Below are 25,647 nucleotides of genomic sequence, written 5' to 3' on the forward strand. Positions count from 1 at the left end.
GGCAAAGGAAGTGGGCCTCTGGAGGTCAGGACCTTTTGAGCCTTCTGAACAAGTCCAGTGTCTCCAAGATCAGTAAGGCCTTGGGGGTGCTGGAGGCTGGAGCTCTGCCACTCCACCCCAATCTCTGCCTTGGCTTTAAATTTGTTCACTCTGCTTGCTCTCCCAGGATCCTTTGTGCCATGCGCCCTCTAGTGGTTGGGAGACCCCAGCCTTGTTGGCCCAGAGATCTCTGCCTCTAGGGTAGGAAAGGAGACCAGGGCATTGCGGGATATTGGGATATGCTCCAAACCCCTGCGTGAGTGTCTGACCCCCATTCTATCTTCCTTGGAGTATTCAGGATCCCCTCCCAAGCAGGGGCTTTTTGCTTCTATGGGGCCTTCATTCCTGACCCAAGAACTTGTATCCACCACCCCCATCTCCTAAACAGGTTGGGGTCCCACGTGTACCAGAGCATGCTGGGGCTCAAAAGGCCATCTGTTCACCTGCACCCCCCTTCTTACACACACACACACACACACACACACACACACACACACACACACACACTCTCATGGCATATTTGCTTAGAGGAAAAGCCTCAAATTAGGGTTGGGACCCTAGATTCCTGTTTAGGTTCCATCTCCATTTCTCTGTCTGTCATCAGGGAAGTCCCTTAACTTTCTCTGTACCTCCTTCATGTTTCCCTCGTCTGTGGTGACAGAATTCTTCTAAGGCCCCAATGACCTTCGCCCTTATATTCTCCTTCCAATGAGTGGGCAGAACCTGTGAATAGGGTATCACTCCCATGATTGGATTATGCTATATATATGCCTAATTGACCTTGAGATAGAGACATTATCCTAATAATGTCAAGCTAACAATATCCATTTGTTTGATCTAATCACATGAGTCTTTTAAAAGGAGCGAGTTTTAGCCGAAACCGGTTTGGCTCAGTGGATAGAGCATCGGTCTGCGGACTGGAAGGTCCCAGGTTCGATTCCAGTCAAGGACATGTACCTTGGTTGTGGGCACATCCCCAGTAGAGGATGTGCAGGAGGCAGCTGGTAGACATTTCTCTCTCATGGATGTTTCTAGCTATCCCTCTCTCTTTCTCTCTGTAAAAAACAAAAAAACAAAAACAAAAACAAAAAATCAATAAAATATATTTAAAAAAATAAGTAAATATTGTTGCAGTTTAGGTTCTTACAAGGCTATTTCTTGGATCACATGATCTCACACATCTAGAGGAAATAATGAACAACATAAACAGACTCAGAGAAAGAGAACCAGCGATCAGACTCTCAAACCTCAGAGGGAAAGTAAGGGTGGATGGGGGTAAGGGGAAGAGATCAACCAAAGGACTTGTGTGCATACATATGGGCCTAGCCAGTGGCCATGGACAACGGGGGGTGTGGGGGGGCATATCTAGGGAGGGGTTTGGGATGGGGATGGGGGAATAAGGACAATTATGTGAGACCATAATCAATAAAAAAAAAATAAAAAAATAAAAAAAAGTAGAGAGTTTTAGCCGAAACCGGTTTGGCTCAGTGGATAGAGTGTCAGCCTGTGGACTAAAAGGTCCCAGGTTTGATTCCGGTCAAGGGCATGTACGTTGGTTGTGGGCACATCCCCAGTAGGGGGTGTGCAGGAGGCAGCTGGTCGATGATTCTCTCTCATTGGTGTTTCTAACTCTATCCCTCTCTCTTCCTCTCTGTAAAAAAAAAAATAAAAAATAAATATATGTGTGTGTGTGTGTGTGTGTGTGTATATATATATATATATGAGAGAGAGAGAGAGAGAGAGAGAGAGAGAGAGAGAGAGAGAGTTTTCTCTGGCTGCTTCTAGAAGAGGAAATTGGAGAGATTTGAGTGGAGAGATGGATTCATGCCTGGGACATTCTCTTGTTCAGATGGAGGAGGCCAGGGCACAAGGACCTGAGGATGGCTTCTAGGAACTGAGAGCCAACCCAGCCAGTAGCCAGCAAGCCAACGAGACCTCATTCTGCAGCCAAAAGCAACTGAATTCTGCCGACATCCAGTGAACTTGGACCAGATGAAATCAAAGCCACAACCGACACCTCAATTTCAGCTGGTGAGACCCTGAACAGGGAACCCAGCCATGCCATGCCTGGCTTTCTGACCTCCTGAACTGTGTGATGAGAAACAGGTACTGTTTTAAGCCAATAAATATGTGGAAATTTATCACACGGCAACAGGAAATGAATACATCATTTGTCCAAAGAGAAGAATAGCATTTTAGCAACATGTAAGATAAGAATGAGAAAAATCTATATTACCCTCCCCCCAACGCTGCTGTGTAAAAATCTGCAGCAGCTTCTGTACTTACAGCCCCCCTCCTGGCTACAGTTAAACCCACCTTCTTAGGGTTCATGTCTTTCACCTGAACTTCCAGCCATTCTGGATGAGGACACGTTTGTTTTGAGAAGGGCTGTGCTAATGACACCATCAGAGCAGCCAGATCCCACTTTGGCTAAAAAAAGGCATCCTGGAACCCTCTGCTGTAGGGGAACCCTGGACTTTGGCCATCTTTAGGGTCAAAGTTTAAAATTTTATGTGATTCACCCATCTAAAGTGTAAAATTGAAAGGTTGTAGCATATCCAGAATTGTGTAACCATCACCACAACCAATTTTAGAACATTCATTGCCCCCAAAGAATCCCCGATTGGCACTCACCCTCATTTCCTCCTAACGCCTCTCATTCCCTTGGCAGCCGCCAATCTATCTTTTAGATTTGCTTATTCTTGACATTTCATGTAAATGGAGTCATTCAGTGTGTGACCTGTGTCTGGCTTCTTGCACTTAGTATCATGTTTCCAGGGCTCATCCATGTTGTGGCATGTGACAGTGTTTCATTTCATTTTTTTGGTACTTCGTTTCTTTTTATGCCTGAATAATATTCCATGGTGTAGATGGACCATCATTAAAGGCTGTTGATGACTCCTCCTACATGGAATTTGGGGTGAACTGTGGGAAGGAGAGCAAAGGGGAGGGAAGGGCACTGGTGCCAGCTCAGTAGATGATCTGCATTTCTAACAGGGATCATCTGTGGGCATTTAATTAATTACACTCTTTAAAGAGGTCTAATTTTTAAAGGGTGAGCATTCTGCAGGCTGATTTTCACACCACTCATATCCAATGTCAACCTTACAGCATGGCTGTCCCTTTCACCTGCAACAGTTTTATTTATTTTTATTATTTAATATATTTTTATTGATTTCAGAGAGCAAAAGAGAGGGAGAAAGAGATAGAAACATCAATGATGAGAGAAAATCATAGATGGGCTGCTTCCCACACCAGGATTGAGCCTGAAACCTGAAACCCAGGCATGTTCCCTGACCAGGAATCGAACCATGACCTCCTGGTTCATAGGTTGATGCTTAACCGAGCCACTCTGGCTGGGCACGCAGCAGGTTTTAACAGGGAGACAGGCCGGGCGGTTGGCCTCTCCTCTGCCCCTCCCTGCACATCACCCAACTCTGTCCTTCTCCCCTCAGACACCTCTGGCCACCACCACCCATGGCAGCCTGGCACCAGCGATATATCCATTACACTTATTGATGCGAGGCATGCTACAAACTTCTAGCGATAGCCTGAAAGCGAGGTGCATATGACCTCCGTTTAACGACCCTGGAGCTGGGGCTCAGGCAGAGTCTACATTCTGAACCACACTGCATAGCTACTAGTCCTTTCTGCAACTGTTGGCCAAAGAGCAGGGAGTGTGTGTAGACAGATGAGGGAGGTCTGAGGACTGTGGCCCCAGGGGGTAGCCTCTCAGATGCCAAGAAAAAAGAATTTCAAGACAGTCAGGTAAGACAGAAAACAGAGCCCTGTGGAAGGCCACCAGTGACTTTAGTAAGAGGAGTTCTTATGAAGTTGGCTTTCCAATTTTCTCAGCACCATTTATTGAAGAGGCTTTTTTTTTTTTAATTCTCCATTTTGTGTTTCTGTCTCTTTTGTAGAAAATTATTTGCCCATATACATATGTGGTTTTTTTTTAAAAAATATATATTTTATTGATTTTTAACAGAGAGGAAAGAGAGGGATAGAGTTAGAAACATCGATGAGAGAGAATCATCCATCAGCTGCCTCTTGCACACCCCCTATTGGGGATGTGCCCACAACCAAGGTACATGCCCTTGACTGGAATCGAACCTGGGACCTTCCAGTCCGCAGGCCGACGCTCTATCCATTGAGCTAAACCGGTTTCAGCATATACATGTGGTTTTATATCTGTGCTCTTAATTCTGTTCCATTGATCTGTGTTTTTTTTTTTTTCCTTTCAGTCAACTCCATGCTGTTTTGATTATTGTCTCTGTGGTAGTATAATTTGAAAGCAGGTAGTATGATACCTCTGGCTTTGTTCTTTTTTCTCAGGATTGCTTTGGCTATTTGGGGTCTTTGGTGGTTCTATACAAATCTGATGATTTCTTGTTCTATTTCTTTAAAAAATGACATTGGGATTTTGATGGGGATTGTATTAAATCTGTATGTTGCTTTGGGTAATGTGGCCATTTTAACTATGTTGATTCTTCCAATCCATGAACATGGGATATTTTTTCTATTTTGTTCTCTTTTTCAATCTCTTTTAATAATGATTTATAGTTTTTAGTATATAGGTTTTTTACATCCTTTGTTAAGTTTATTCTTAGGTATTTTATTCTTTTGGTTGCAATTGCAAAAGGAATTTTCCCCCCAGAAATTTTAATGTTAGTATACAGGAAGGCAGTAGATTTTTGTACACTGATTTTGTATCCTACAACTTTACTGTATTTCTTGTTGTTTCTAATAGTTTTTGTGTGCAGTCTTTAGGGTTTTCTATGTGAAGAATCATGTTATCTGCAAAAAGTGACACTTTTACTTCTTTCTTCCTGATTGGGATGACTTTTATTTCTTTCAGTTGACTTATTGCTCTGGCAGAACTATCTATATCTATATATCTATATCTATATCTATATCTATATCTATATCTATATCTATATCTATATCTATATCTATATCTATATCATCTATATCTATATCTATATCTACATCCATATCTATATCTTATCTCTATCTCTATCTCTATCTCTATCTCTATCTCTGTCTATATCTATATTTAAAAGCCTAAGTGACCGTTATCACAGAACAGTTGGCCGACCAGTTGCTATGATGTGCATTGACCACCAGGGGACAGATGCTCAACGCAGGAGCTGTCCCCTGGCGATCAGTGTGCTCCCACAGCCAACCTCCCACACCAGCCAACCTCCTCTGGTCCCTTTCCCCATCTGGTAGGCCCTGTCTGATCAGGCCCTGCCTGGCACGGCCCAGATAGGCCCTGATCATTGGCCAGGCCTAAGGACCCCACCTGTGCATGAATTTTGTGCACCAGGCCTCTAGTAATAAATAAAGAGCCAGGTTCCTTCATGATGGAGTGGACGACCAGTTATCATGAAGTGCATGGTGCACCTCTCGGTCCCCCCCATCCTTCTTGATGGGTGTGTGTGTGTGTGTGTGTGTGTGTGTGTGTGTGTGTGTGGCCTGGGGTGGACTGGGGACTGTTGAGCAGTGTTGGCAGTGATGGGCTGCTTTGCAGGGTGGCATCAAGTTTCCCAGAGCAGTCGGGGGAACCTTGTGGAGCAGTTGTGGGGCGGGGGCAATTTTGCAAAGCAGTCAAGGGGTGGGCACAGCCTCGCAGAGCAGTGGCAGGGCGGGGGAGGGGGCGGGGAGTCTTGGGAGGCAGTTGTGGGGCCGTGAGCACTGCAGAGTGTTCCAGGGTAGGGAGCTTCACATAGTGTCGCAGGGTGGCAGAGGCCAGTGACGGAGCAAAGCTAGGCCTAGGGACCCTAACTGCGCACGATTTCATGTGCACTGGGCCTCTAGTCTATATAATAAAAGCCTAAACGACCATTACGGCAGAACAACCAGTCGCTATGACACGCACTGACTACCAGGGGGCAGATGCTCAATGCAGGAGGAACACTGCTCAGCCAGAAGCTGGGCTCATGGCTGGCCTCTCCTGGCACCGTGGCACCGCTAAGGAGAAGCAAGCTGAACAGTAAGGAGCAGCGAGCAGGAGGGCAGTAAGGAGCGAGGAGTCCGACTGTGATAGGGCACAGGCCGGGCTGAGGGACCCCTGTTCCAGGGCACAGATTTCATGCACCGGGCCTCCAGTGCTGAATATTCGAGTGCTGAGAGTGGGCGTCCTTGTCATGTTCTTGATTTTAGAGGAAAAGCTTTCAGCTTTTCACCATTGAGTATAATGCTGGCTGCAGGCTTGTCATATACGGCCTTTATTATGTTGAAATAGTTTTCTTCTATTCCTATTTTATTAAGTGTTTTAATCAAATGGATGTTGTACCTATCAAATGCTTTTTCTGCATCTATTGATAAAATCATATTCTTTTTATCCTTTCTTTTGTAATGTAGTGTATTGCTTGATGGATTTGCATATGTTGAAGCACTCTTGTTCCTCTGGAATGAACCCCACTTGGTTGTGATGTAATATGATTATTTTTTTTAGGTATTATTGTATTCCATTTGTTAGTATTTTGTTTAGATTTTTGCATCTGTATTCATCAGAGATATTGGTCTGTAGTTTTCTTTGTGTTATCCTTGTCTGGTTCGGTATCAGGGTTATGTTGGCTTCATAAAATGTGTTAGGAAGTATTGCCTCTTCAATTTTTTTGGAAGAGTTTGAGAAGGATAGGTTTTAAATCTTCTTTGAATATTTAGTAGAATTCACTGGTGAAGTCATCAGGTCCTGGACTTTTATTTTTTGGGAGGTTTTTGATGGTTGTTTTAATATCCCCATTGCTGATGGGTCTATTTAGGTTTTCCAATTCTCATGATTTAGTTTAGGAAGGTTATATATTTCTAGGGATAAGTTTTCTTCTAATTGCTTCTATTTTCTCAGAGAAACAGGATGTGAGGTCATGAGCTGAGAGTGAGGAGCAGGAGGAGGTGAAAGAGGTCTTACAGAAAGGAGAAAGTGGGAGAGAGAATGTACTGGGCAATATGAAGCGACTACCAGCCATCCAAGATCCATTCTAGGATCTTGGCCTGGCATTTAAAAATAAGATGGGGGGGCTGGGGGAGTAGAGAGGTTGGGGAGAGGTCAAGGGGAGAAAAAAGGAGACATATGTACTACTATTTGTAATGCTTCAAACAATAAAAAATAAAACAATAAAAAATAAAAATAAGCCGAAACCGGTTTGGCTCAGTGGTAGAGCGCCGATCTGCGGACTGAAGGGTCCCGGGTTCGATTCCGGTCAAGGGCATGTCATTGGTTGCGGGCACATCCCCGGTAGGGGGTGTGCAGGAGGCAGCTGGTTGATGTTTCTCTCTCATCGACGTTTCTAGCTCTCTATCTCTCTCCCTTACTCTCTGTAAAAAATCAATAAAATATATTTAAAAGAAAAAAGAAAAAAAAAGAAAGAAATGCCTAGCACCCCCCACCCCCCCCCCCCAAAAAAAAAAAAAGAAAAGAAAAAGAAAAAGGTCACTTGCCCTTGCCAGTTTGGCTCAGTGGATGTACCAAAGGGTTCTGGGTTTGATTCCAGTCAAGGGCACGTACCACGTTTGTAGGCTCTGTCCTGGCCTGGGTCCTGGTTAGGCTGTGTGCAGGAGTCAACCAATTGATGTGCTTCTCTCATATCGATGTTTCCCTCTCTTTTCCACTCTCTCTAAAAATCAATGGAAAAATATCCTCAGGTGAGGATTAACAAAAATAAAAAATAAAAAATAAATAATAAATCACTCAGTAAGGTTGTGGGATTTCCTTTTCCCAGCCCTGTTCCACTTGGGGGGGAGGAAGGGGGATAGGTACAGGGCAGGAGGGGTTATTAGACTTGAAAGGGAAAGTGTATGTGAGATGATTATATTGATAGACTATGAATTCTAAGCCAGATAAGGAGGGAAGTGATACATATATATATATATATATATATATATATATATATATATATATATATATATATATATATTTAAAATATATTTTATTGATTTTTTTTTACAGAGAGGAAGGGAGAGGGATAGAGAGCTAGAAACATAGATGAGGGAGAAACATCAATCAGCTGCTTCCTGCACACCCCCCACTGGGGATGTGCTTGCAATCAAGGCACATGTGCTTGACTGAAATCAAACCTACAAAATGAACACTAAGAGTGGTGTTGTTATTGTGGACAGAATAATGCTGTCCCCCCCTCCCCGGATATTTATAGCCTAATTCCAGTACTTGTGAATGTTGCCTTACAAAGCCAACTTTGAACATGCTAAGGATCTTGAGATTGGGAAATTATTCTGGATTATTTGGGTGGGTCCAGGGCCATCATAGAAAGGAGGCAAGAGAGTCAGAGAAGACATGGTGACAGAAGCAGAAGTTGTAGGGACACACTTTGAAGATGGAGGAAGGGGCCATGAGCCAAGAAATCAGGGCCACTTCCCAGAAGTTGGAAAAGGGAAGGAAATACAATCCCCTGTAGAGCTTTCAAAAAGAACACAGCCCTGCTGACACCTTGATTTAGCCAAATATAACCCATTTGGACTTCTGACTTCCAGAGAATAAATGTGTTATTTTAAGCTACTAAGTTTATAGTAATTTATTACAATAGCTATAGGAAACTAATACATATAACATATTTTAAAATATATATTTTTAATATATTTTATTGATTTTTTACAGATACGAAGAGAGAGGGATAGAGAGTTAGAACATCGATGAGAGAGAATCATCCATCAGCTGCCTCTTGCACACCCTCCACTGGGGATGTGCCCGCAACCAAGATACATGCCCTTGACCAGAATCAAGCCTGGGATCTTTCAGTCTGCAGACGGACGCTCTATCCACTGAGCCAAACCGGTTTCAACACATATAACTTTTAAAAAACATATTTTATTGATTTTTTACAGAGAGGAAGGGAGAGAAACATGGATGAGAGAGAAACATTGATCAGCTGCCTCTTGCATCCTCCCCATTCCCCACCCCTCATGTGCCCATAACTAAGGTACATGCCCTTGACTGAAATCGAACCTGGGACCCTTCAGTCTGCAGGCTTGGTGAGCAGGCCTAAGCTGGCAATTGGACATCCATAGGGCTTCTGGCTCCTCGGTGCTCCCCCTGTGGTGGGAGCACACTGACCACCAGGGGGCAGCTCCTGCGTTGAGCATCTGCCCCCTGGTGGTCAGTATGTATCATAGACCTGTCGTTCTGCTGCTTGGTCAATTTGCATATTGGCCTTTTATTACATAGGATAGGATAATAACAGTAATCCTTGTTATTAGTTGGAGTATTTCAATTAGGAGGTGCCATGTGGGTGGAACCTTGCAGGCGAATGGGATTGAGGGTGGTGGGCAGGAGGCAGGACATTCCAAGGCAGGCGTGGTCTTCTGGAGCCCGGGGCCCACCCTCCAGGAGCCAGGGGAGGGCCTGGGGAAGGAGGATGGGGACCTGGTGAGGGTGGTGTGGAGGACAGAAGTTCATTAGCTAGTGTCCCTCCCTTCTCCGCCCCAGGCCAATCAGCCCTGGTAGAAAGCGCGCCCTTGTGGAGGAGCAAGTCTCGCCTTGGTTTCGTGAATGAAAAGCTGCAGTTTTCTCTCCGCCCAGGCCAAGATTCCCGCCGCCCTGCCTCCCCGCAGAGGGGGAAAGTGTGCATGGCGAAGGCTAGGACGGGACCCGGCAGCAGCAGCCACCAGACCTCCCAGCCGCGCTGGCAGCCTGCCCCCGGGCCGCTGCCGTCTTGGCCTCCCTCCACGTTTCCCTCCCTGCCGGGGCCCCCGCTTCCTAGGGCAGCCCCAGGATCCGAGGCGCCCGGCGCGCCCCCTTCGCATTCCTCTCTCCAGCTCCGGGATTCCCAGGCTTTGGAGCTGGGCTAGGCGGCCAGAGCCGGGCAGCTGGGCAGGGAGGGAGCGAGGGAGCGAGGGAGCGAGGGAGGGAGGGAGGGCGGGAGGCAGTAGGCTGGCCGGCCTCCGAAGCCGGCCCCAAGTTGCATGTGGGAAGCGGTGGCTGTGACGCAAGTTTCCAGGGGGCCCCGAGCTCGGAGGGAGCGCGCCAGAGCGGCTCCACTCTGTGCAGTTACAATCGTAAAAAGCGAAGAGCCCCGAGCAGCACCCCCGGCCGCCTTCCCCCGCCCCTCGGCGCGTCCCCCGCCCTCGAGGGCCGCCCAGCGCCAAGACCCTGCACTGGGCAGTCCCCGCGGACCCCGGCCGCACTGGCTGGGTTCCCCCGCGGTGGCTGGCTTTTTTTTTTCTTTTTTTTTCCTCCCCAACGCTTGCCAACCTGTCAGCTGATGGACCTCATCACCCATAGTGGCGCATGTAGCTCAGCCGCAACTCGCTCCATTCACGCCGTGCCTTCCCAGTCCACCCGCAGCCCCCCGCTTCTCGCGCGGGGGGGAGGCCCACGGATTCCCTCGGCCCCTCGCCCACGGGGGCCCAAGCCCTTCTCATCGCGACTGTGCGCCGCCGGGGGGGGGGGGGCGCTGCAAATAGTCCTTTGTTTACATGCAATTCCTTACTCCGCGGAAGGAGGCCGGGGGAGTGCTGAGTTTTCACCAGCTGTTTCCCGCCTTGAAACAGACATCTGATCAGCTGCAAACACACACACACATACACGCGCCCGGGGAGGCAGGCCGGAGAGACCTCCCTCTCGCCCCTCCCGCCCGCCTCCCTCCCCTTGCCGCCGCCGCCGCCGCCGCCAGCATCTGGGACCGGCCGATTCTGCACCACCGTCCGGCGCTGCCCTTTGATTCGGATTTCCATCTTGCATTCTCCGGCGGACCGCGGGACCCGGCTCGTGCAGAGGAGGGGGGCCGATCGCTATGGAGTATTTCATGGTGCCCGCTCAGAAGGTGCCCTCTTTGCAACATTTCAGGAAAACAGAGAAAGAAGTGATAGGAGGGCTCTGTAGGTGTGTACTCCTCCCCTTACCCCCTCTCCCCTTCCTACAACTGCAGCCCCGGGCGAGCCAGCCCGAGTGGGCGCGTGTGTGCGCACGCATGGCCCGCGCCGCCAGCCCCGCTCGCTTTTCTTAGCCGCCCGGGCAGTTGCAGCCCCGCACGCCGATCTCGCGCCGCCCGGGAACCCTCCTCCCTCGGAACGTGGGGGCCCCGAGCGGTCCCGGTCACTTTTGTCCGCTGCAGGCGGGCGAGTCGCGACGTTTGTAATTGCAAACAGACCCACGTGGTTCTGCAGCAATCCCGGCCATGCTTGGTGCTGGTGGCTTCCCTCCCCACCCCGCGCGTCCTCTTCCCCCCTCCCGCATTGGCTTCCTTCCTTTCCCTCCTTCCTCGCTGACTCCGGGTAACCCCTCCAAGGGGGTCTGGGGGGATCCCGAGGCGCGTGGGGGGCCGCGGGCGGGCAGCTACAATGCAGCCACGCCGCGGCTCGGGGCGTGGGGGGGGCGGGGAGCCGGGTGGTGTGCCTGTTTGCAGGACGGAGTTCTGCGGCGGGGGGTGTGCTCGCGGAGGGGTAGAGGGGTGGGTGGGACCCTAGGGACTCGCGCGGGGAGCCGGGAGCGCCGCGGACCCGGGCACGTTGCGGCCGCTGCTTGCTCGCTTGCCGCCCGGGCGCTGTTTACTAGCGAGGCCTGGACGTGACTCTGCAGCCCTCTTGGAGTAGGCGGACCTCCGCGCGCCGCCTCTCGGGAGCTGTAGTTCTCCGCGGCCCTCCGGCGCGGCATTGTGGGAGTTGTAGGCGCGCCCGGGCCACGCTTTACCCGCACAAAGCTCAGCCTCTCGCTGGCGGGACAGGCGAGGCGGGCCAGGTTGGGGAGCTTTTAGGATAAGTGGGTACCAGGTGCCAGACTCTGCACGTAGGTCTCTACCGCAAACTCCCCCCCCCCGCCCCCCCCGCCAGAAACCGAAAGTGGCGGGCTCCCAGCGGGGCGAGTGGGTGGGTGGTCCGAGGGCCGCGGCTCTCCGCTCCTTTACAGATTGGACCCGGGTTGTTACAGAAGCCACTTTACTATCTTGACCTGCTTCTCCAGATCCTCCTTTTACAAAGGGCGATGAGTTCACGCACCCTCCCCACCAGAGTCACCCTGGACACTTGTTAAAATGCCCGTGTCCGCAACTCCGGTGGCTAGAAGGGAGGGTCCGGCCATCTGTATACTGAACGCCCCCCGGGGGACGGCACAGCTTCGTGGGGGGTTCTCCCGCCTGCCCGGCTGGGACTTGCAGTCTCTTTCCTGAGGCGCTGCTCTAGGAGGGAAATGGCTCCCTAGGGTTGAGGCCACGTGCTCTGCCGCCAGGGAAGCTAGGCGTGGATATGGAGGAGGTGGAGCCCCAGATGGGGTGGCCCAGGCTGGTGAACACCGGGCCCCGCAGGTTGCGGGAAAGGTTGCTGCACGTGTACTCCCACCCCCACTCCCCTCAACTTCACTCTCACCTCAACTACTCTCAACTACAGGCAGTTGGATTGCAGCTTGGAGGGCCCTCCTGAGTGGTCATAGCTGTAAAACATAAAATAATAATAATAATAATAATAATAATAATAATAATAAATTCTGAAGCTCTTAATATCCTAGGGACTTGTTTAGCTAGATTTTCTCCCCCCCCCCCCCATATATATTTTATTGATTTTTCACAGAGAGGAAGAGAGAGGGATAGAGAGCCGGAAACATCGATGAGAGAGAATCATCGATCAGCTGTCTCCTGCACACCCCCCACTGGGGATGTACCTGCAACCAAGGTACATGCCCTTGACTGGAATCGAACCGGGACCTTTCAGTCCGCAGGCGACGCTCTATCCACTGAGCTGAACCGGTTTTGGCTTGAGCTAGATTTTTTTTATTTTTATTTTTTAAAGTTAAGTTTCCCCTGTAAGATCTTTCTTTTTCTTTTCTTTCTTTCTTTCTTTCTTTCTTTTTTTTTTTTTAAATATATTTTATTGATTTTGTACAGAGAGGAAGGGAGAGAGTTAGAAACATCAATGAGAGTCATCGATCAGCTGCCTCTTGCACACCCCCTACTGGGGATATGCCCGCAACCAAGGCACATGCCCTTGACCAGAATCGAACCCGGGACCCTTTAGTCCCCAAGCTGATGCTCTATCCATTGAGCCAAACCGGTCCCGGCTAGCTAGATTTTCTTAATTGACTTGTTGCCTCCTGCACGAGACTCCACCAGGGCCCAGGCTGTGGAGAAACCTGCAACTGAAGTACATGCCCTTGACTGGAATTGGACCTGGGACCCTTCGGTCTGCAGGCCAGGGCTCCATCCACGGATCCAAACTGGCCAGGCGGTTTGTTCATTTTTAGAAGGGATTGCGGGGTGAGGTTGGAGACCTGTCGAAGATGGAGGCCGTGGGTCGGACGGGATCCTCTGGCCAGATGGACTCACTTTTCAGACTGGTAGACCTCGTTCCATTCTTTGGACTAGGAGGGCTCCCTGCCTCTTCAGAGGGACCCTCTCTCCAGTCTCTTCCCCCACCCCCCTGCACAGCAGGACCTATCAAGCTTGCAGTTTGGGACCTCTCACTTAATCACGCTTAGGCTCTGTAAAATGGAGCACCTTGAAGTGTGGCTTCGCAGAAGGAAAGTGCCTGGTGGTTGTTAAATGGCTCTCAGCCCTGGCTGGGTAGCTCAGCTGGTTAGAGCATCATCCTGATATGTCAAGGTTTTGGGTTTGATTCCCAGTCAGTGTACATATAAGAATCAACCAATGAATGCGTAAGTGAAAACAAATCCATGTTTCTCTCTTTAAAAAAAATAAATAAAAGAGCCCTGGCCAGTGTTTCTAAGTGGTTAGAGCATTGGCCTGTGCACTGAAGGGTCTTGGGTTTGATTCCTGGTCAAGGGCACGTACTTGGGTTGCAGGTTCGATCCCCGGCCCAAGTTGGAGCGCGTGTGAGAGGCAACCAATTGATGTGTCTCACATCAGTGATGAACTCACATCAGTGTTTCTCCCCATTCCTCCTGCCATTCCATTCTTTAAAAATCAAGGGTGAGGATTAACAATAACAAAAAAAGCTCTCAAACTCTGAGAAGCAGGAGTTTAGGGATCGCCTCTGTGGGGAAAGAGACAAATTGCTCTTAGAAGAAGTTAGAAATCAGTTAGGGGCTTTTGAATGTGTGTCGGACCCCTGATCTAGTATTTACAAGGCGTCTGCTTTGTGCCAGGGTCCAGAATCTCACCCAGAACCAGAACGGGCCTCGGCCCTGAGTGCAGTCTCTCAGTTCTCCTGGAGTCCTGGGTATGGACCCTGGAAAAATAAGGCATCCTGTTATCCTCAGTCTCTCTCTTTTCTCCTTTGTAAACTTCACTATGGCCCTATGACACAGTGAGGCAGTATTTCCTCATTTAACAGATGGGGAGACTGGGGCTTTGACAGATGAAGTGGCTGGGGTCCTGCAGTGAGTAAATGTGCATTTGAACCCACTGAGAGCAGGGCTTCCTCTGAGGGGCTGGGGAAGCTGTGAGGAGGAGGTGTTTCTGATGGGAACAGCCTGGATGTGGTGTGCTCTGTGAATGAGGGCAGGAGTGCAGGCTGGTTGGAGCGGACGGAGTGGGGGCGGGAGGAGAGGGTGAGGGGAGGAGGGTCCTATGGATAGAAACAGCTGGGATGGGTGAGGGCCCCAGGTGCTTCAGTATCTGCTGCAGAGAGAAGGATGAGTACCTTGGGCATCCTTGGTGAGGGTTGTCTTCCTCCCTCCTGTCCTTTGGATTATGGGAGAAATCCCGTGTGGCTCTCTCACCTCTGATCGTTGAGTGGCTGGTGTGTGAATAACTTCGGGACAGTGTGAAATGAGAGTTGTCAGTGGCTAATTTGAGGCTGGAGCCTGACAGGGTGTCTAAGGAGGATGGGGGAACTGCCCTTGGATTGAGAGAGAGGGACAGGTACAGGCCAAGATCTAGACTTCCCTGCCCCGAGCCTCTGGTTGGGATGCTGGTGTTCCCAGAGGGCTTTCTGAAGGTACTCTGGTTGTGGGTGGGCTGCTCTGGATTGGCATCTGAGGCTGGTACCCGAACTGTTTCTGGGTAGGTGCCTTCCCTTATTCCTGAGGCAAAGCAGTCCTTGGCCAGGCCCAGGAGACTGTTGGAGGGCGTTTGGACCTTGAGAGCTTGTTTGGAGGTTCTAGCAGGGGAGCGCAGCTACTCCGATACCCTTGACCGAAGACCGGTCCTCTCCTCTTGGGGGAAAGTCATCCTCTTCAGCCAAGCGCGCAGCTTCGGGAGGGACGCACATGGATCGGTGAGGGAGGAGGGGGACACCCGCCTGGCCAGCCAGATCAGCCGAATCAACCCTGGCGATCAATGGGGTGACAGATGTCGCAGCCAGATTGCCCTCACATCCGTTGGAGGGCATTTGGGGAAGGAAGAGAAGCAAAGAGATATTTGGTGTTAGTGGACCAAGGCCATCTTTGCTGCTCACTTGGGGGCTCTGAAGTTGATGGGGAGGTGTGCAGGACTTTTACAGTTACTGTAAGTCATGTTTACATCTACAAAACTCTGAAAAAAAAAAAAAAAAGCAAAAATGCTTTAATGCATTTGTAGTATTAGCTGGTAATTGCAATTAGTCAATCTTTATTGGAACCCCTGGTTGGCCAGCACTCCACCAATCAGAATCCCTGGCTAGGCAGCATTCCACCAATCAGAACTGGTTTGCTGCATCCTTGATTACTTGCATCTATTAAAGAAGCTGTCAGCTGGCTCTGGCCTGATTGACTGAGTTGGTTGAGCCTGGACCTGTGCACTGAGAGGTGGCTGGTTGATTTCCAGTCTGGGCACATACCTGGTTTGTGGGCTTGATCTCCAGCAGAGGGTGTGCAGGAGGCAGCCAATAGGTTTGTCTTCCCTCCCTCCCTACCTCCTTCTCTCTGTCCTTTCTTCCTCTAAAAGCAATGAAAACAGCCCTAGCTGGTTTGGCGCAGTGGATAGAGCATCTGCCTGCGTACTGAAGGGTGTCAGCTTTGATTTTGGTACAGGGCACATGCCCAGGGTTGCAGGCTCGATCTCTAGTTGGGGGCAAGCAGGAGGCAGCCAATCAATGATTCTCATCATTGATGTTTCTCTCTCTCCCTTTCCCTCTCCCTCTCTGAAACCAATAAAAATACATATTAAAAAAAAATAATAAAAGCAATACAAACATTAAAAAAAAAAAAAAAAAAAAAGGAGTCTGACAGCTTGGCTCAGTGGTTGAGCATCGACCAGGAATCAAACTGGTCAGGGCACATACCTGGGTAATGGGCTCCATCCCGGGTGGGGCATGCAGGAGGCAGCCGATTGATGATTCTCATCATGGATGTTTCTATCTTGCTCTTCCTTCTTGGAAATCAATAAAAATATCTTTTAAAAAAGAAAAGAAAAACAAATGGTCAGCTGGTACTTCCAGGACGATTTAGGTAAGTGAGAATGGGAAAGTCTTTTTTTTTTTTTTTTTTTTTTTAAATATATTTTATTGATTTTTTACAGAGAGGAAGGGAGAGAGATAGAGAGTTAGAAACATCGATGAGAGAGAAACATCGATCAGCTACCTCCTGCACACCCCCCATTGGGGATGTGCCCGCAACCAAGGTACATGCCCTTGACCGGAATTGAACCCGGGACCCTTCAGTCTGCAGGCCGACGCTCTATCCACTGAGCCAAACCGGTTTCGGCGAGAATGGGAAAGCCTTGGTGGCAGTCCAGGTCCCCCCGGAACTGTAACTTTGGGGAGAAGTCTTTTCTGGGACTTCAGTCTGCACTAGGTTAACCAGCAGCTGGTTCCTGAGCCCGGAGGCTGGGCTGGTGGACTTGGTGTTGAAGAGGACAGGATGGAACATCTGGATGAGGCAGGCTGGTGACTTTCAATGAGCCAGAGACAAATAGGCCCCGCCCCCTGCCCTCTGGGAACTTCCATCTGAGAAACATCCAAACCACCGGTGGTTTCTGCAGTCCTCTTTGGTCTCCATTTGTGGACACCCTGAGGAGGTGGGAGAGGCAGAGGGTTGGCTCCCCAGAGCTGAGATTTCATGGGCAGATGAGCTGGCTTGGGGGGCCGGAGTCAGGGTTTCGGGGTGCTGCCTCTTGCTGCCATCCACAGGGCTTTGATACTCAGTGGGCTCTGTGTGAGCCATCAGCAGAGGGTGCCATCAGCTGGTGGGGAAAGAGTGTGAGCTTGGCGCTGCAGGAGCCTGCTGCTCCCCGGACTGGCTGCCTGACCTTGGCCCTGTCCTTCCCCTCACAGGCCCCTGGACTCCTCATTGCAATAGGATGAGGCAGACGCCTCGCTGGGTTTCTGTGAGAGTCAGAGGGGAACATGTAAGGTTCTTCGCATGCTAATCGGAGTGAAGGTGATGGCAGGGCATACCTGTGCTCGGTCCTTTCTGCAGGGTCACCGTCCCCTGTCCGTTGGGATGTGCTGCTCGGGGGCAGTGCAGAGCCCAGTATACTCTGTGGGGAGGCCTCTCAGGGCTAATAGCAGGGTCCTGGGGCCCAGGTTCAAGTCCCAGCCCCAACACTTGCTGAGCTAGATCTTTTCCAGTCCTTTGTGTCGTCATCCCACCCAGGAATTATGGGCCACGTAACTCAGAGGAAGATTATGACAATTAAACGAGAAAAATCCCAGCAAAATGAGTCCTTAGCACAGTGCAGTAAAAACTTTAAAAACCACCCACACCTCCTTACTCTGGTGCTGGGCCCTCCGGGTAAGCCTTTGGAGGCCTGGCACTGAAGGTGGCTCGGGTGGACGTGGGGCTCCTTTTTGACTCCTTATTACTTGGATCTGTTCTAGCCTTTGGGCATCACCTGGGGGGACCCAGGGCCCGGGTGGGTGGGGCTCTCCCCTTGTCACTCCTGAGGGGGAGGAGGACATTGCTACACCCAGTCATCGGTGGTTCGGCGTCCTATGGACGTTTCCATCTTTTCTTGCCCCAAAGGTTCTCGACTTTAGTGCCTTCCAGAAGCTCTGTGATTGGCGCCTACAGGAGCCTGCTTGCCCCAAAGGTCCACCCATCATAGAGCTTCTGGAAGGCACTGCCAGGCCCAGGAGCCTGGACTCCGTTCTAATCCACCGTCCCCTAAAGGTCGGGCAGACCCCTGCACATCAGGTCTCTGACTGCATCTACTCTGGCCACGTGAGTGACCTCACTGCAGGGCCGGGCTCTGGGGGAAGTCAGATTCCTGGCCGTCTGGCTTTACCACTGTTCCTCCCCTCTAAGAGCCCTCAGCCCTGTCTATAAAGGGGGGTCCCGGACCCCCTTCACAGCACTGACATTTGGAGGCCTTGCGCTCTTGGGAGCGGGGTGGGGGGGGCGTGGCGACCCTGGGGGAACTGGTGGAGGAGAGGTCTTGTCTCGACCCTGAGCAGCAGCTATAGAGCTGGCTCCTGGCTCATCCCCGGGAAAGGCTGAGGCATAGGAAGGGGCAAGGACAAACCCAGGGTCCTGAGGGAGCTGAGGTGGGACCAGTGGGGTGGGCTGTGGGGCCAGGAAGGGCCTCAGCTGTCTCCAGCCATTGAAGATGGTTTCCCTCTTGGTTTTCTGGTAGATTCCTTTCTGCCTGGGGCTGGGCGTGGGGGCCTGGCATAGGAGGAGAGCTGAACCAGGCACCTCTGTGAGCCCAGGCTCCCCATCTATGGAAATGGGCTCCCCAGAGTCCTTTCCCCGTTACCTCAGACCCAAGGCTGTGAGCCCAGGCCTGGACCAGTCACCCCGGGGGAGAGGGGGCGCATCAGGAAGAAGCCAGGGCTGTGGCTTTGGGTGGGGTCAGTGGCCTCTTCTGGGAGCCTAGCATCTGGAAGCCATCAAGCCAGGGGCGGGCGGGCGAGGGGGCGTGTTGCCCAGAGGGCCGGGAAGGGGAGGCCACACAGAGGCTCACCCCTTGGGAGAGTGGCTTTGGGCCCACAGTCCCTGTTGTCGCCTCTGCCTACCATCGCCTTTCAGCCCACAGCCTCACTCCCTTCCACTGGCTGCCTTCTCTCTCGGCCCGCAGGCTGCTACTCCTACAACATGCAACACATAATGGGCAGTCACATTGCCCATTGCATGCTGGGAGCCTTGCTTCTCTGGCCCAGGGTGGTCTGCCTCTTGGAGTAGGTGTGTGTGGAGAACTGTCCCTAGGGGGGTGATTGGCTTGGCATCCCTTCCCTGGAGTGAGAGCTGCCTGTGCTGTCTTTGGAGTCTTATGCAGGGTAGCTGGGGGCTTGCCTAGGAGCTGGTGGCTGGAGATGTGGCAGTGGGGGTTCACAGGGAGGAATGTCTTCTTCAGCCTCCAGCCTGTGGCTCTGAAGGAGGTGGTCCAGGTGCATAGCAAGAGGCTCAGAGGAGTCCCCGGAGCAGATGTCTCCAATTCCCCTGGGCCCACCTGCACCAGAATCACAGGGATGCTAGCTAGCCCTGTAGGTTTTGGGCCCCTCTCAGGCCTGTTGGCTGGGAACCGGGACATGCGCAGTGACTTTGATACCCAGGTATCACAGAGCACACTGTTCCATCACCCTCCTGATCTGCTGGGGTGTCTCGGGTCTGGCATCCTTTGCAAGGGGAGAAATAGAAATGCAAGCTACGCCCAGGGTCCTCTGGAGATGAACTGTTGAAGACAGGGGCCCTTTGGGGACAGGGCGTGGAGGACACCTTGCCTGAGCATGTCCCTACCTTCCTTGGCCAGCCTTGCCAACATTCCACTGACCCCCGAGACTCAGCGGGACCAGGAGCGGCGGATTCGGAGGGAGATTGCCAACAGCAACGAGCGGAGGCGCATGCAGAGCATCAATGCAGGCTTCCAGTCCCTCAAGACCCTCATCCCCCACACAGATGGAGAGAAGCTCAGCAAGGTGGGCGCGGGCCGGGAGGGCTTCCTGGAGGAGGTGGAGGGGAAGGACGTGGGCTTCCGGAAACGCCGCCGGCGGGGCCCCTGACGCGTCCCTCCCGCCCTTAGGCGGCCATTCTCCAGCAGACGGCGGAGTACATCTTCTCCTTGGAGCAGGAGAAGACCAGGCTTCTGCAGCAGAACACGCAGCTCAAGCGCTTCATCCAGGTAGCCCCTGCAGAGGCCTCCCGTCACCTCAGCACCCGCCCTCCTCCCGCCCCCTCTCCCTGGCATTGGCGTGACGGCTCACCACTGGCCTGGGGCTCTGAGGCTACAGGTCCCACCCTCCCCACTGGCACACCCACCTCAGGCACTTCCTTCCTGCCTGGGCTCCAGCGTACCCACCCATGACGTGCAGCTGAGTGGCGAGCAGGTCCGTCCTGCCTGTTTCTAGCCTGTGGCCGCTGTTGGGTTTGCAGAGCCAGAGCACCCGGGTTGACAGCTTTGGGGGGGTCTGTGACGGAGCCCTCCAACTTCCCCATTGATGGTGGTGATACGAGGGTGTCAGGGCACACTCCTCACCTACTCCTTGGGGTCCCCAGGAGCTGAGCGGCTCGTCCCCCAAGCGGCGGCGGGCGGAGGACAAGGACGAGGGCATCGGCTCGCCGGACATCTGGGAGGATGAGAAGGCGGAGGACCTGCGGAGGGAGATGATCGAGCTGCGGCAGCAGCTGGACAAGGAGCGCTCGGTGCGCATGATGCTGGAGGAGCAGGTGAGGAGGGCAGCGGGGTGGGGCGGGGGGTCCCAGTCCCTCTCTCCCTTCCCTCCTGTCCCTGCTTCCCTTGAGCGCCTGCTTTGTGCCAGGTTTAGGAAGAGGGGGTGGGGGTCCCGCGGGGACTGAGCCAGGTAGGTCCCTGCCTTCAGGAGTCACCGTCTGTTGGGTGGGAGGATTAGGTAAAGGACCTGACACTGTAAAAATGCAGCTGTGACAAAGGGCCGGCAGGAAGCATGGGCATTGGGAGGGGGGCTCGGACTGGTTCCGCCCCACAGCTTCTCTGTCGAAGTGACTTGAGCCGGGGATGGGAGGTTGGCCAGGGGTGGGTCCAGTCTCACCATTAACAAGGCAGGGAGGGGAGAAGGGTCCTCCAGGCAGAAGGAAGAGCATGAGCAAAAGCCCTGAGGCTGGAGGGAGGGAGTGAAGGAGAGGGAGATGGCATGAGGGAGGTCATGGCCGGAGAGGGGATGAGTCAGAGAGGGCTTGCTGGGCTATGGTTGGACTTTGGTCTCTTCCCCAGGATGACAGGCTCCCCCGAGGGTTTATGGCAGGAGTGAATGGCCTGTGTGGCAAGGGTAGAGCATGGCGAGGCTGGCCTCGGCAGCCCCGAGGGCCTCGCACTGGAGGTGGTGGAAGGGTGTGGTCCGGGCCCTGCCCCTGAGCCTGCTCTCCCCCCAGGTTCGATCGTTGGAGGCCCACATGTACCCTGAAAAGCTCAAGGTGATTGCACAACAGGTGCAGCTGCAGCAACAGCAAGAGCAGGTGCGACTGTTGCACCAGGAGAAGCTGGAGCGGGAGCAGCACCTGCGGACCCAGGTGGGCGGCGGCCTCGGGAGGGGCTGTGGGCTACGGCAGGGCAGGGCCTACGTCGTAATAATGCAGACATTCTTGGTTCCCAGGAATCTTAGAGACATTATGACATGAATCCTTGTAGAAGCCCTTTGAGGCTGTTCTACTGATCAGGAAATTGAGGCACAGAAAGGCTAAATAACTTGAACCCTGGCTTTCTAAATCCAAAATCTGTATTCCTGACCACCACTGCATTAGGTGTTGGAGTGCTTGGTGCCGGTCAGTGAAGGGGCCACAAGGTCTTGGATGTCTGGGAGCCCCCCTTTAGGCTGCCTTTTCTTTGCTGCGTAAAATACGGGAGGCCAAACTGGCTGGCCTCCCGAGAGTGGTTGGCGGAGGCTGTCTCGAAGGAATGGGCAGAGGGAGATGGTTTTGGAGGGCGTCCTCTACCCTCTGTGACCTCCCGAGGGGAAGGGGAAGCTTCCTGAGCCTTTGGAGAGAGACTGAGAGCTTCTGTCTCGCAGCTCCTGCCCCCTCCGGCCCCCACCCACCACCCCACGGTGATCGTGCCGGCCCCGCCGCCCCCTCCCTCCCACCACATCAACGTCGTCACCATGGGCCCCTCCTCGGTCATCAACTCTGTTTCCACGTCCCGGCAAAATCTGGACACCATCGTGCAGGTACCTGGTCTCGGGAAGGAGGCAGCATGTAGGGGTGTCCTCTGGGAATAGGCACTTTGGGAGACATTAGAAAGCAGGAACTGAAGGGGAACGAGACAGGGCTTGTGTGCGGAAGGTTGGGAAGTGGGTGTATGTGTCTGTCTCCCTCTCTGTTTGCAGGGATTGGAGGGGGAGCTCTGTGAGGGTGAGGGGTGGAGATGGGGGACAGGATGCCCCAGAAAACCTTGTTTCTTCCCTCCACGTGGGGTTTGATGAGAGGGTCTTTTGCTACTGGAGCTCCCGGCTTCCAGAATTCCTACATCCAGCTCTTGGTCCAGAACTTCCTCTCACCTCCATCTTCCAGGACCTGAGATGGGAATGGAGGTGGCAGCGGCTGGGAGGGTGACAGTTAAGCCTCCTACAGAGGAGGAAGAAACGAGATGACAGCTCTGTGCGCGTCAGGCCTAAAGTCACTGCTGTACACAGCCTGGGGCAGACCCCTGGGGTGTCCCAGTGGCATCATCTATTTATATAAAAGCCTAAGCGACTGTTTGACTGACCATTGGACTGGTAGCTATGATGTGCACTGACCACCAAGGGGCAGACACTCAGTGCACAGGCATGGAAACATGGAACAGACTAATGAATCTCAGAGGGAAGGGGACAGGGGAGAGGGTGGGAAGAGATTAACCAAAGATCTTATATGCGTACTAGAGGCACAGTGCATGAAATTTATGCACAGGTAGGGTCCCTAGCAGCTGCCGGTTGCTGGCCACTGGCCAGAGCCTTCCTTTGTTCCACACTGCCCCCTTGTGGTCAGCGCATATCATGGCAAGTGATGGAACTCCTGGTCAGTCAAACTCCCAAGGGGACACTTTGCACATTAGGCTTTTATATATATAGACTAGAGGCCTGGCTTCATATACTGGTGGTGTCCCTCGGCCTGGCCTGCGGGGATCGGGCCCAAACCAGCAGTCCGACATCCCCCAAGGGATCCCAGATTGTGAGAGGGTGCAGGCCAGGCCAAGGGACCCCAGCGGTGCATGAATCTGTGCACTGGGCCTCTGGTAAAAGAAATAAACAACTAAACCAAAAATAGTCTGTCAAGCTCTGCTGCACATAATTCCAGCAAATTGAATCATAAAATTAATAACAAAGACCTATCAGTGAAGAGGCCAACTTTGAAATATATAAATAAGTGAAAGATGCTGGTGACCTCCAAGCAGACCTGCACTGTTATCTCGAAGGAGTTTTTCAGCTCAGCAAAGGGGTTTACTAACGCTGACTCTGGCAGGCTGCCTGCTACTCTGGCAAGCCACCTGCTGCTCTACCGGACTTATTTCTGGACCTTTCTGGTGTATGTGTGTGTGTGTGTGTGTGTGGAGATGGTGGCTGTCTGTGTCCCTCCAGCCATCCTCACCATAGCCTGTCCCCCCGCCCCAGGCGATCCAGCACATTGAGGGCACCCAGGAAAGGCAGGAGCAGGAGGAGGAGCAGCGGCGAGCTGTAATTGTGAAGCCAGTCCGGAGCTGCCCAGAGGCCCAGGCTTCTGACACTGCCTCCGATTCGGAGGCCTCGGACAGCGACACCATGGACCAGAGCCGGGAGGAGCCGGCTGGGACCGGGGGGCTTCCCTGACCACCCCCCAGCCCTCCTCTCCCTTCTTGGGGTTAGAGGGGGCCGGGGCAGCCACGGGAATACATGCGGGCCAGCGAGTGAGGAATTTTTACAAAATTACAATGTCATTTGGGTCTCTTTTATGACCTCTTTTTCAATACTGTAAATCAACCTTTGAGTGAAGGCCACCCAGCCTGAGGTACAGGGGGCTGGGGTGGTGGGTGTGTGGGAGCACCGGGACACCTGGGGCTGGGCCTCACCCCGGGGGCTGGGGGAGCTGACACTTGAGGTGCCTGGCCTCTCTCTGCCAAAAAGCATTTTTTTTTAATTTTTTTTTCATTTAAACATGTTTTTAAGAACAGGGAAAATCAAAACCCCAACATGTTTCTGCCCTCCCCAGAGCCAGCTCTATGACCGTTAGTTTTTTACTCCCCTTCCCTCCTCTGTTTGGTTTTCTTCTTTCTCTAAGCACTTACTGGGCTGGGGGTCTGGCTGGGTCAGGACACTCTGGGGGTCCGGGGTGGAAGTTGCTTCTCTGTTGGGGTTTGCTGCTGCCCTTTTGCCCTGCCCTTCCTTCCCTGCCCCACCTCAGCTCTAGGATTTGCCACTCTCCACCACCCACCAGCTGCCCTCGACCTCTCCCTCCAGGTTTCCTGTCTTCGACCCCCAGAAACGTCTTTGTCTCTCTGTTTTGTTTGTTGGGTTTTTTCTTTTTCCCTCCTTTGTTTGTTTTTATTGTTTTTTCTTAATTTTTTGTTTTGTTTTTTTTATAACAATTTTGAGGTCTTTGTGTTCAAGGAGAGCTATTATATTTTGTTAAGAAAGTGTGTGTGGGGGGAACCAAGAGGCCACCATGCCTTTATAAAGAAAAAAAATAAAGTTTGTACTTTGTTTTTTAGATTGTGTCTCCTGGATGTGTAATATGCTATGTTGCTGGACTAGATAGAGTATGGGATGCTATGTGGACCCACCAGAGGGCATTATATGTGGGTGAGCTCCTGGTGACTCTCCCAACTTGTGTGTGGTGTTGCAATGAGAAATCGGGATCCTTACAGTCGCTGGGGTTACTCTGGGTATTCTGCCAAGATGGTATTGGGGGGTGGGAGGAGTGGCTCCCTGTTCCTTGGTGGGGAGCAAGGAGAAAATGAACAACCAAGCCACAGACTCTACCTCCTAGAGCACATGTGTCAAACACAAGACCCGCGGGCCAAATCCAGCCCGCCAGGCCTTGCAATGTGGCCCGAACCGCACTGTCATCACTGCACTCCGCTGTCAGTTTATGACATTGTCAGTTTATGACTGTTCAGTAAACCATTCGGCCCGCGATTTAGGCTGGATTTTAGATTTTGGCCCCTTCTCTGATTGAGTTCGACACCCCTATCCTAGAGAAAGGACACAGGCTCAGGGTTCCTGGTTGATATCTAGGCTTGGCTACTTTTTCAACTTGTGTAACCTCCCTGAAGTTCAGCCTCATCTATAGGAGGGAAAGACTCCCTCATGGTGCGTTTAAGAACTCAGGACCTGGAGTTGGTCTGCAGTAGTCAGTTCTACTTTGGGCAAGCCATATATATTAGAGGCCTGGTGCACTTTTGTGCACCAGTGGGGACCCTTGGCCTGGCCTGCGCGATTGGGCTGAACCCAAGGGGGTCCTGGATTGTGAGAGGGCACAGGCCAGGCACAGGGACCCCACTGGTACACAATCAGGGCCAGGGAGGCATGTGGGAGGTTGGCCAGCTGGAGAGGGACTGTGGGAGGGCTCCAGGGAATGTCCAGCCCATCTCGCTCAGTCCCGATTGGTTGGACTCCAGCAGGAAGCTAACATACCAATCAGGGCATCTGCCCCCCGTGGTCAGTGCGTGTCATAGCAACTGGTTGACTGTCCCCTGGGGGTCAGTGCACATCATAATGAATGGTTGAGCTGCTTTAGCATATTACACTTTGATTGGTTGAACGAATGACTGGACACTTGGCATGTTAGGCTTTTATTATATGGGATATATAATATATAATTCGTGCACGGGGTGGGGGGGTGTCCATCAGCCTGGCCTGCGCCCTCTTGCAGTCTGGGAGCACATCCGTAGCATACCACAGAGGTGCTTTGCTGTGCAA

At 52.1% G+C, this 25,647-nt stretch overlaps 1 protein-coding gene across 5 annotated transcripts in view; it reads left to right on the forward strand.

The window, feature by feature from the left end:
- TFAP4 (transcription factor AP-4) overlaps positions 1–24,436 on the forward strand; it is a 40,240-nt gene extending 15,804 nt beyond the window's left edge. For 3 of the 5 annotated variants that reach the window (XM_084882441.1, XM_084882443.1, XM_084882442.1), the window contains 7 exons: positions 1,889–2,145; positions 19,557–19,722; positions 19,827–19,925; positions 20,300–20,470; positions 21,152–21,289; positions 21,787–21,942; positions 23,365–24,436. In XM_084882441.1, coding sequence (XP_084738567.1) covers positions 2,135–2,145; positions 19,557–19,722; positions 19,827–19,925; positions 20,300–20,470; positions 21,152–21,289; positions 21,787–21,942; positions 23,365–23,559 — 936 coding nt within the window. In that variant the 5' untranslated portion in view covers positions 1,889–2,134 and the 3' untranslated portion in view covers positions 23,560–24,436. Of the gene's footprint in view, positions 1–1,888; positions 2,146–10,514; positions 10,883–19,556; positions 19,723–19,826; positions 19,926–20,299; positions 20,471–21,151; positions 21,290–21,786; positions 21,943–23,364 lie in introns of those variants that run through there. The other 2 variants (XM_084882444.1, XM_084882440.1) reach the window with 2 other exon arrangements.
- The last annotated feature ends 1,211 nt before the right edge of the window (positions 24,437–25,647 follow it).

The sequence above is a fragment of the Pipistrellus hanaki genome, assembly GCF_964339955.1.
Source record: "Pipistrellus hanaki genome assembly, chromosome: 4".
Taxonomy (NCBI): Eukaryota; Metazoa; Chordata; class Mammalia; order Chiroptera; family Vespertilionidae; genus Pipistrellus; species Pipistrellus hanaki.